The sequence below is a fragment of the Ipomoea triloba genome, chromosome 15 (genome assembly GCF_003576645.1).
Source record: "Ipomoea triloba cultivar NCNSP0323 chromosome 15, ASM357664v1".
Lineage (NCBI taxonomy): Eukaryota > Viridiplantae > Streptophyta > Magnoliopsida > Solanales > Convolvulaceae > Ipomoea > Ipomoea triloba.
In genome coordinates, this window is record NC_044930.1 from 1959412 (window position 1) to 1971227 (window position 11816).

Sequence of the window (11816 nt, forward strand, 5' to 3'; positions counted from 1 at the left end):
TTTTTTCTTTTAATTCCACATTTTATGTAGGGTTAACTTTTCTTTTTTGGAACGAGAAAATTCACAATTACTATATAAAGGGTGCATTAATAAATTTCACTCTCGTGCAATAGCTTACAAACTATATTCCTTAAAGAGTCAATTTTTCAGTTGATAACTGATTAAGAGTTGTTACCATTTGGTACTTGGGTGCATCGGTGAAGAAGATATATGAAGTTCAGAGTAATACTAAACATACTGTCATCGATTTCTTGAATCTAAGGATCAGACAGGGGGAGTGACATATTTCTGTTGAATGGAATCACTAATTTTTTTCCAAATGTTATGCGCCCAGAGAAATATGACTGAACCGCCGAAAAAAATTGCAACCACAAATTTCCCCACTAACAAGGAAAAAAAAAACAGAGAAAAAAACTACTGAACCTAAGTGCTATTTATATATATATATATAATCATTAATCAATACCCTAATTCCTAAGTTGCATTCTGTACTCTTTACTCGGTCTATCTCTCAAGCCTCATTCATCTTCTTTGACCTGACCATCTTCTCCATTGATGCAAACTGTTAGCAGGGTACACAGTTAACGGCTACCATCGTACAAAAACAGAGCTCATACCTGCTGGAACATGCACCCCGAGAGGGCGATAGCCATTCCTCGTCTGAGCGGGAGGGAGGGGAGATGCATGACATGAGCAGTCCATGTCTCCAAAACTGAGAGCAACTCTCAACATTAGTAGACTCTGTCAAATGACATTTTTGGGAAATACAAGGTTTCTACGCTAACCAATATCCGTAAATTCTGGGAAAGTTGGACTAGAAGTTGAACAATCGTCTAGTCCGGATAATAAGCCAGGAATGTAACTGTGGGGCACGAAATCTGTAAGGTCCACTTTAAATTCCCCGTTCGTGTTGAACAGAGAGCTGGTTTCAAAGTCGTGGTGGAGACAGGCTTCTTCGAGGCTGGATGAGGTGTCCATGGCTGCGATGGGGTCGTTGGAAAATGATGCGGGTTGGAATATTTGTTCGGTGGGTGGACACAGATCACTATGCTCGACTGAAACCTTTCTCGACCTTGATTTGGAAGCCTTGGATGAATCGGGAGCTAGTTTTTGCTTTCCTTGAGATTGTGGTTTTGCTGGCGTTTTACACCTTGGCTCCCCAGGAGGCAATGTAATTGATGGCCAATCCAAACAAGCTTCAAAGCAAGTATTTGATGTTTCCCTGAAGAGAAAAGAGTAAACAAGTTACATGTGTTCTTTTCTTTAATCAGAAAAGAAAACAGAAAAAAAAAACTAAAACTATTGTTCTATAAATATGGACAAAGAATAATTCCAAAATTAGGCAAAACCGTCCAAACAGTTGACAAATCACATATCAAATCAAATACTCTAATAGAAAAGAATGTTGCCCAACTCCAAGGATCTGTACCTGAATCGGCTTTCAGCTACATATGGAGAAGATTTCAAGTGAATATGTTCAGGTGTCCGCGTTTTTAAAGATGGTGAGGAATCAGGATCAAGTATTTTAAGATGCACAAGAGGTGGGAAAGAAATGTCATTATCATCTTTTGCAGCCTGAAGTTCAAGAGTAATATCCAACTCCTCTGCAGGAACAGGGGCTTCCTCCCTCTGTTTAGAGATAGAGACGGAATTATCAGTCTGTGCACCAGAGTTCTCGGAAAGTGCAGCTCCTACTAACTTGTTACATTGACTTAGGTTAGTAAATGCCAATTTTCCCTGTGGTGGTCTAACGGAATTTTGAGAGAAATGATTGGCTGTTGATGTTAACAGCAAAGGGTTGAAACCACTTTGTGAAGATGATCGCCTGCATGAATCATTTTTCCTGGACCTCCAGACAGAAGATAGAAGGGCAAAAAAATGCTTTTGAATAAGGGGTTCACGATCTGGCAGCTCCAAGGCAACATCTAACAATGTTTGGATGTTTTCCTGTATAAAGATAGCAATAGTTAGCTGGATCTGGAAATGAAAAAATGGGAATCACATAATTTCATCAACGGCAGAATAATATGCCCAGTCATTCAAAACTCAGAAATGTGCAGAAGGAAATGTTTGACAGAAATGGATCTCTGTGCCACAATGATTTTGTTCTGCAAAAAATACACTAAACATAGGTCAAAGAAAAAGGGCAACATAAAGCACCTATGCAAGAGCACCTGGCCAAAAAACAACCATCCACTGTGTCAAGGCTCCCTACATTTTGGTCAAATTAAGGCCCATATAAACACACCAGGCTCAATTTTTTTAAGGTTGTTATAAACAACTATGTCAACACTTCTCAAAGAAGCAGTGGAATTACATTACAACACATCACCCAAATGTTGAAAGTCACAATTAAGAGTTTGGCATATATGGGCAGTGCAAGCATCACACAAAGAGAGAAAACAAAGGAGCTACCTAGTTTATAAAGATGAGATTATACAAGTCAATATGCTTACCTCAGTAACCTTCAGAAGACCCTTTCCAGAGCTTATATTGTTGGCTCTCTCACTGTTTATAACATCAGAGGCAGAAAAGACATATCTCTGTATGAGTTCCCTAAACCTTTCACTACAATGCACAGGATGGCGAAATCTGCCCCTGTACAATCCTCCACCGGTGATTCCATACAAGATATCACTAACCAGCCTCCAGTGAGGGCCATATTCATAGACAGCTGCACACAATATAGCATCTTCTTGTGGCAACCATTGATCAGCTGAAGGGAAGTAATCTTTAGACGACAGGTTGCCTTTCTTTTTCAACTTCTCTGGTTTTAGAGTAAAAATGCGCTTTACAGGCATCATAGCAATTGATACTCTCCCTCCCATCTTGCTCTTGTGTAATGGCTTAAGTTCAAGATCAACTGTGCTCCGCTCACGGTGTTTCAAATCGATAGATTCATCCTGCTGCATACCAGGTAATGACAAATCTAGAGCTAAAGGAGACACCTCCGAAGCCTTCTTGAATTTTTTTGACTTCTTCATTTGTTTAGACTCCTCATCATCTGGTGCTTGTTTACGCTTTCTAAATTGAGCTGAATGTGACGACACAAAATCTGGGGTGGTAACATCCTCTTGGCATATAATCTCATCATCTGTAGACATCAAGTCAATTGGTGACTCTTCTTTCATAGATTTTGTTTCAGAACCTAGGCCTCCTTTCTTCAAAGATTTGAACTTCGTTTTCTTTGTTTTCTTCTTTGACTTGGGCTTAGAAGGAGCTGCAACATCATTCCTGTCAAACACATAGGACGAAGATGTGAGACTTGAGCTGTGAATGCATGTACCAAAAGTGATTTCACTAAAAATCATGATCAGTTAGATAGTATAAATCGGCTAGTATACTGTATACATATCAGAGTAAACACTGGAGCAGCATTGCCCAAGTTAAGGACCAACATCAGGAATGGTAGATGATTCAGCAACATTTGTGGTGAATTAAGAAGAGAATGAGTTTATGAAAACAACAAAATTATGATGCTGACAAAGTTGTACAGCTACTCACAGTACTTTTCAAATTTTTAATAGGTATTACCAGCGCTAATTGGTAAAAGAAGAAAGAAAAAGTGAAGGTGAAGAACCAATAGAAGACCGGTCGGCCCTTCAAAAATCCAAACAAGCTCTGCAGAAAGGGGGAAAACAAACCAAGGGATACAACAGAACAGTCTTCAAATCCATTCACTTTTTGTGTGAGGATGAGGAAAGCAACTGTGAAGGGCAAGAATGCAAAGAAAAAAGGATTTTAGCCAGAAAAGTTCCTATTCTTCTTGCAGCCTTGCTGGTGTTAGGATAACTATTTTCTCATCCAATAGAAAGTGCTTACAAGTGATAATTCATCACATAGTATTCACACAAAAGGCTGTCTCTCAGGAAACCCATGCAAACCAAAAAAAAAAAAAAAAAGAGGGTAAAATGGGTTTTTCCAATCAGCTTTACACCCACTAAAATTAAAGCCAGGGCAGAAAATTCAGAAATTGATGTAAAATATTAGTATCTAAAATCTAGATCTCAAAAGGTGAAGAGAAATAATCATGGCTCTAAAGGTATAACCATATGTTGAATAATAGGAAAAATGCCATACAACCATTGATCATGACAATGAACTTACCCAATAGAATTCTCATACTCAGCTAGCTCCTTCTCCCTAGCTTTAGATTCCATTTCCTCCATCAACTATTAAAAATTTAAAAGAAATAAGCAGATCAGAAAAATTTAGAGTACAAAAGCATTGAGAGTAGAGAATCTTAAAATTGGACTCAAATTTAACGCAATGTTCATCCCTTCAACTTCTCTTGTGGAAGGGAAGACAGGAGAAGCTTTATAGAATATCAATGTAGACTTTAAGACCTGAATTTGAGTCAATGCCTCAACTTGCTGTCTGTAAGCCTTAGTTGCAAAATCAGCATCCCATCCTAATAGTAGTAAGAAAATCAATCAATATACATATTTTTTTAAAGTAACCTATGCATATCATCAAATGATTAAAAAATATTGAACTTTTCACTGGTAAATAGTTATTGCTCTCCAAGAATCCGTAAACATGAATAGGAAAAGCTTACTTTCATAAACTAAAGGTTCTTCGTCATCATCCATTTCTGCTTCCATATCCTCCTTTAGCTTTTCAATGTGATCCAATTCCCATTCTCTTTCCTCAAACTGATCTTGCAACTCAACTGCTGTCTTGTCTATGATAGGATCCCATAACTCCAGAAAGCGAACAGCATACCGATCAATTGGGCGTAGTTGACTATCAAACGACAAAATTGCCTGGCCTGCAGCTGCGGCAGCCTCTGCCATATGTTTTACATCATCAAGCACATCAACATCTTCATCTTTACCAGCTAAAGTGATCGCTCGATCCTCAGTTGGATCACTCCCATTTGAGACTGCAGCCTTCTCTTTATTTGATATTGTAAGGCCAACATTATCAGTATCATCAGCCTTTATCTCTTCTTCAATACCAAATTCATCATCTTCCATCCTCCCAATTGCTTCTTCAGTGAATTCCTGATTGTCCACAGCCTCTTCCTGTTCAACTTTTTTCAGTGCCATATAATCTGCTTCATCTTCAGCATTCTTCAAAGCAGCCTCCACATCGTCATTAGAGAGAGGAACCTCTGTACCATCAGAGCTTTTCTCACTTTGAGCATTTTTTGATGAAAGTGTTCTGTGACCCGAAAACAACTCTATAGGATCCAATTTCTTAAAAAACTCAGTGTTATAGCCACCACTCTGTATGACCAAATCATCAAGAGCACGCTTCTGGTTTGCCTTTTTTAGAATATTCTCTTCAATAGTGCTTTCACTGATTAACCGATAAATATGTACTTCACGTGTCTGCCCTATCCTGTGGCAGCGATCTTGAGCCTGTTGGTCCATAGCTGGATTCCAGTCACTGTCATAAAATATAACTGTATCTGCACCAACCAAGTTAATGCCAACACCTCCACTACGAGTTGATAAGATGAAAAGGAAAATTTTGGGATTTGTGTTGAAGCGTTGCATCAATGTTTGTCGCTCTTCAGGCAGAGTGGAACCATCAAGGCGCATGTAAGTGTAACCATACAAATTAATAAAAGTTTCTAACACATCAAGCATCTTTGTCATTTGGGTGAAAATTAATGCACGGTGGCCTTCTGATTTCAACCGCCTCAGCAGAACTGCAAGTTCTTGTAACTTGCCACAGTCAAACTGTATTAATCGCCTATCAGGAAAGTAGAGTTGTCTTCTGACAATGGCAGGGCGAAAAGGAGTTAGAAGGGGTGAAAGTACTTCAGTACACCTCTCCTTGAATGTAGGATGAAAGAACACAGATGCTCCAGATTTGCTGCACCAGCAAACAGGAGGTGGCGCACGTGCTGCAGGGATTGTGAACATGAAACTTTCAACCTGATCAACCATTTGTTGGAATCTTGCAACAGGTGGCAGCACAATATTGGCAAGACTAGAGCAGTAAGAAAAAGGATTAATCTTTTGACTGTGAATATCGCGTACTGGATGCTTTACAGTGACTACCTCCCGCAAACCAGTGGAGTAAATTGGTTTCCTCTTGCACTTTAAAGAATTCCACCATGCTAGGGTTGCTGCTCGCTCCTTCTTTTCTTTAAGTCTGTCCGCCATAAGTTCCCTCTGGATCTCTTCAAAAATGCTTGAACCATGCAACTTCTTCTGATTTTTCAATCCAGATCCTGTTTCTAGATTTCCAAGACCCTCAAACAAGCCTGGTGGGGTAGCAATAGCTTGAATATCATCACTCTCCCAAGAAGCCATCGAGTAATCCAGATGAGTAAATAAAAACCCCAAGGCAATAAGGTCAACAGCTGAAAAGGGGCCATGTGTAAACATTGAGCAAATGGAAGAACTCAAACAAACATCAACACCATTCATGTCAAAAGAGCTTACAATAGGGCGTCCTTCAAATAGATCAGGATGATTGCAGACTTTACGAAGTTGCATAATAACACTAATCATTCCAAAAAAATTTGTACTAGCTAAAGTTGCTTGTGTCTCAGCACTAGCAATGAAGTCTTCATACAAGTTGCGCTGCCTCTTTGAGAGTCTACAATAGATGACATGTTCATGTTTACTAGGAAGCTGCTTCTCCACATCTCTTTTCAACCTTCGGAGTAGGAAGGGGCGGAGGACATTATGCAGGCGATCAACAACTTCTTTGTTTACCTTTTCTTGCCCCTCAACTATTCCAGATATGGGGTTGCAGAACCAATCCTTGAATTCTTGATGAGACTGAAAAATATGCGGCATCAAAAAATGCATCAGAGACCATAGCTCCATAAGATCATTTTGTAACGGCGTACCAGTCAAAAGAATACGACGTTTTGAGTTGAAATTAAGAAGAGTCTGCCATCTCTGTGATTTCCAATTCTTAATAAGATGAGCTTCATCCAGAATCAAATATTTCCACTTCTTCCGCTTGAAAACTTTGGAATCTTGTATTACAAGTCTGTAAGTTGTGATGCACACATGGAAAGAATTTGGTTTCAACCATCCTTGCCTCTTTATCTTCCGCTCTTTTGCACTGCCAAAATATGTCAGTATTTTAAAAGCAGGGCACCATTTGAGAAACTCAGTTTCCCAGTTGAGCATGACACTAGTTGGAACAACAATAAGATGAGGGCCCCATATTCCCTTTTCACATGCAAGGTGAGCAAGAAGAGCGATAGTCATGATTGTCTTCCCCAACCCCATTTCATCTGCCAGGATCCCATTTAGTTTCTTCTCATACATTGTAACAAGCCAGTCCAATCCAATGTGTTGGTACTCACGAAGAGGATATTTCAGGAGGAAAGGGAACTTAGTACGCACTTTTGTCGTTGAGAACGTATTACCCGTTGGCTGTGCAGATCTAGCAGCAGCAGCTGCATCAGCAAGTCGGTTCTCACTTTCCTTTTCTTCACCAGAATTAACCACAGCATCAGCTTCTTTGTCTTCCATCTCAGGGCATGCAATGGGTTGGACATCTCTTGATTCATTCTTCAGTTCAGATTCTTTGTGAGTTGGTGAATCAGAAAACTCCTCAGAAGCCGATGAAAACGAAGATTCAGAGTCACCGCCCATATTCTCATCATTTTCATAGTCCTAACAAGAGAAATGCAACAGGAATAAGATAATCAAAACCCAATATTAATTTTAAGTTTGACATGCAAGAACCGCTGCACATACCTTTTTATACCTTGCAAGTAGTTCAGCTATAGGAATTTCACAGTCCGTTTTCAAAAGTGCAATCTGAGAATTAACATGCATGCCTTTTGTTAGATACTAACAGCTTGACTATATTAAGTGAATGCACACAAAAATAGAAATTTAATACTCTAAAAAGCCAAAACAGCTTTTACCTCATTCGTAGCATCATTTGGGTCTGCCTTTGCTAGCTCTTCCTCCTCCAACAGAGTTGTCTCATCATCCTGAACGCATTTGAGATAATAAAGCCAAAATTTCATCCAAAACCAATGTAACATAGGCATCCAAATTTAAAATGGCATGAATAATAAGAGTCCCATTTATACAACTTAAAGTAATAATTCCAATTTCCAAATGTCACACCATCACCCACAAGACAAGTAGAAGCTTGATAGCATGTGCAAGAAACAAATTTCAAGAAATGGAAGTTTCACCCAAAAAAGCCTTACCATATAACATTCAGTCTCTTCAAATGTAGCTACAAAATCTTCATCATCATCGCCATCCTGCAGAAACTGGAAAGAGAAATTACACACAACCTACGTAAACACTTTTAAAAGAGAGAATAGGTTCTATCATCAAAAGTAAAAGTCACATTGTTTTTCATGGGTTTTACCAACAGAACACCAAGACTAAAACAATCGAGACAAATAAGTACTTAAACAGAGCAGAACAGAACTTTGCCCAATATGATCTACGCAAAAGCCGAATCAAATGCACAAGGCCCCTTAATCATACATAAAGAAAGATGTATACAATCCTCTATATTTAGAAAATTTATTTCTAGGGCAGAGGGAGAAAGTGAGAAACAAAATACAAGGGAAGAAGGTCGATTCAAGGATTGAACCATGATCTATCGGTCAATGGAGTGCATCTGGCCACTATAACCAAACTTGGAATACGTGATTCCTTTGACAAATCTTCTCAGTTCTCATACATGATTTGAATAAATAAAATAAACCAGACAAAATCCCAGAAAAACATAGGATTCCAGGAAGAGCGACACTCATCCCAAACATAAATAAATAAATAATCAATTAATAGCAGGCTCACAAAATACCTGTTCATCGTTAATTTCATCTAAAGAATGCACTTTGTCTGACTCCTGCAATTTCTTTGGTGGTTTGCTGTGCTTGTCCGGCTCCAATTCTGGCAAATGGTTATCTGAAACTGACAAAACACCATTGCTTTCAACCTGTAAGAACCAAGTTGAAATATTAACTTGAGAATTGAACATGCTTTGAAACTCAAGGCAGCAACCATAAACACATACAACTTACACAACCACGACCAGGACTTGCAGAAGATATGACTCTTTTAATCTCAGGGGTGATGGCAAAATCACTATCCTTGGCTGGACAAACAGTAGCAGACATTCAGATAAAGTGTTAATTCAGTACTAACAAAATGCCCTACATTGGCACCTAATATGCTCACCATTATCCTCCCTAGGAACAGTTGCCTCAGGCACATCACCATTCTCATCCGGGCTACTTCCTCTGCTAGCTGAGAAAATTTGACACTGGTTATAATTCATTGGATAAAGATTCAAAGAAATGATTTATTAACCAAGTAATTGAAAGATAAAACTCCATTCTCAATATTTGCATTCATTTACAATAGTATACCCAAGAAAAAGTAATTTGTAATATACGGGGGTTTAAGAGCACAAATTTAAGGTCTTATAGAATGAAGGTATATGGCACACATAATATACCTTGCTCCTTGTGATAACGTTTAAGAAGCTCCTCTATAGGTAGATCCATTTCCTTCTGTAGGGCTTCAAGCTCTTCTTCCCTTTCTTCCCTGGTTATAAGAGCTTCATCTTCCTCAATTGTATGCTCATCATCTTCCTAAAGCAGTATCAACATTCACCACAGTGAAATATTATATTAGTAAAATTGCTGCAGAGATTACTAAACAGTTTCCAAGAATAATACTATTTCCTTGGTTCGAAGAAACATGAAAGGAAACAAACTGGAAGAAGGAAAATAGAATTAAAACTTACTGATCCATCCTCAGACATCAAATCATAATCATCATCTTTATCAGGGGCAACTGACTGAGATTCTGTCACCATTTTACAGGCAGTGAGAGAAGCAAAAGGCAACAACCCAAAGATAAGTGGGCAATCTGCAACAAATAAACCATTCATCCACTTACCAACTTTTTCTTCAGCATTTCTTTTTACATCATCTTGAGTTCCTTCTTCATGTTGAATTCGTAAGCGCTCCTGACAAGAGGATACATTCAATTGTTGGCACTGTGTTGGTGAGCTAACTAGGTTCTCTGCAAGCATTGTTGAGTACCTATAATAATCATAATACAGAGCATCTCATCATGTTGGTGTACATATGTAAAATCAAAGAAGTCTCCACCCTAAACACAATGACTGAAAAAACTGCACCTCTCAGTTTGCCCAAGAAGAAACTCAAGCTGTTTATCAAGTGTTTTTTTCTTCTTCTCATCGAGCTCTAACTGATGCTTGTAAAGAACCTGAAAGAACAAAGTAAGGGAGTATTTTCTTTCAAAAGCACAAGATGACCGTGAGAATTTAACATCTGAGGGATTATCCTGAAGTGTAGTTACCAGCTTCTCAATTTTCAACCAAAATTTTTTTACATCCTTGGATATATTTAGGGCCACTTTCCTCAAGCGTTGCTCTTCTTCCTGGTGACATTATACGAACAAATAGATAAGATTTTACAGTGTGACTAGTACAAAAGCTACTTCAGCTTTCAGCTGTCAAGGCAGTCTAATATCTCATGTATGTAAATGATTTTATACCTTCACCCTTTTTTCTCCCCTTGATGCTTGATCCAGCACTCCCTTGCTTGCTCTTATTGCAACCTTCTTTGCCTGAGCCAGTTTCCATTTTCTCTCTGACTCAAAGTCCTGTAACACCAAAGAAATTCAGGCATATATTTATTCTTATTAAAATAATTATTGCTGCCACTGAAAGCAAGGGAAGTGTCAATTACCTTTGACAACCAGACCATCTCCTCAAGAACATGATCCCAATGTGTTTTAGGGCGCGGAGGTTCTTTTGGGGCTTCAAGTGCCTATTAATATGAAATGATAAACAAAGATAGACATAGGTCAAAAGATATTAGATACAACAATTTAAAGCCATTAGCACCATGAGATTTTGAGTTGATGTCTGACTGAATATGTCAATTCCAATATTATTCTTTTCTTCTAGATTTTCTTGTTGTTCCCTGGAATAGGAAGGTGGCGTTTGCTGCACATGAAATTTCAAGATTTCCCTTATGCCCTTAACCCTACCCAGATGTTCTATGAAGGTGTCATTGATCTGGAACCAATACTAAACAGAACCAGATTTTTTAAAGCTCAATTGACACATTTCATCAACAAATAATGTCAAAAGAAAACTAAGTAATTTTATAACACAACATTTGGAAAAGCCTTCTAACAACTCTCTGTGTGGGTGAATGTGTGCATGACAGATAGAGAGACAATGAAACAACTCAGTGTATAGCAACCATTAAAAATCAGGATAAATATAAAAACAGCACATTCTTAGAGAAATTTTGAATCAGGCAGAGCTTGATATCTGTACCTTCTGTCGCCTGGCACGTGTTTCATGGTCAGGTTTAGTCTTTGAACCTTTAGAAGACATGACAATAAGATATCTATGGCATGACTAAAGCATCTGCATAAAAAGCCAAAAATATTAAATTTATTGTATTATAGATGCATGAACAATGATGTGGGAAAAAAATCCAATTGACAAGGACATCCTCAAGAAAACAAGAAAATTTTCTACTGCAAGGAAAACACTAGCAACAACCTCTCAAGGAGAAAACATTGTTTGAGAGATTGCCTCTCTCAAAAGTTACAATCAAAATCATTAGAAAGGAAGATGAAAAGGACATAAAGCATCACATATTATCCTTTTTTACAGTAAGGGTGTGTTTGGGAGAGCAATTGGAGTAGACCCATAGAAATTTCACTTGGAGATGTGGGGATCTGGTGGGAGTGGTGTGATTGGATCATCCAAATGCTCCAATCTCAACACCCTCCCAAAGGGAGCCTAAGTCAACAAATCATCTGAGTCCATACATTCACCCCCCCCCCCCCCCCCCCCCCCCCCCAAGA

At 38.6% G+C, this 11816-nt stretch overlaps 1 protein-coding gene across 3 annotated transcripts in view; it reads right to left on the reverse strand.

The window, feature by feature from the left end:
* Window positions 1–216: 216 nt before the first annotated feature.
* The window catches only part of LOC116006970 (protein PHOTOPERIOD-INDEPENDENT EARLY FLOWERING 1), a 14230-nt gene continuing 2630 nt past the window's right edge, over window positions 217–11816 (reverse strand). Inside the window, exons 2-21 of one of the 3 annotated variants that reach the window (XM_031247519.1) lie at window positions 11278–11370; window positions 10679–10759; window positions 10485–10592; window positions 10287–10367; window positions 10105–10193; window positions 9861–10006; window positions 9706–9767; window positions 9415–9550; window positions 9135–9203; window positions 8978–9051; window positions 8758–8892; window positions 8147–8203; window positions 7853–7921; window positions 7680–7742; window positions 4559–7595; window positions 4347–4411; window positions 4108–4172; window positions 2457–3234; window positions 1430–1947; window positions 217–1222 (exon numbers count right to left, since the gene is read on the reverse strand). In XM_031247519.1, the coding sequence (XP_031103379.1) occupies window positions 781–1222; window positions 1430–1947; window positions 2457–3234; window positions 4108–4172; window positions 4347–4411; window positions 4559–7595; window positions 7680–7742; window positions 7853–7921; window positions 8147–8203; window positions 8758–8892; window positions 8978–9051; window positions 9135–9203; window positions 9415–9550; window positions 9706–9767; window positions 9861–10006; window positions 10105–10193; window positions 10287–10367; window positions 10485–10592; window positions 10679–10759; window positions 11278–11337 (6135 nt within the window). In that variant the 5' untranslated portion in view covers window positions 11338–11370 and the 3' untranslated portion in view covers window positions 217–780. Of the gene's footprint in view, window positions 1223–1429; window positions 1948–2456; window positions 3235–4107; window positions 4173–4346; window positions 4412–4558; window positions 7596–7679; window positions 7743–7852; window positions 7922–8146; window positions 8213–8757; window positions 8893–8977; window positions 9052–9134; window positions 9204–9414; window positions 9551–9705; window positions 9768–9860; window positions 10007–10104; window positions 10194–10286; window positions 10368–10484; window positions 10593–10678; window positions 10760–11277; window positions 11371–11816 lie in introns of those variants that run through there. The other 2 variants (XM_031247518.1, XM_031247520.1) reach the window with 2 other exon arrangements.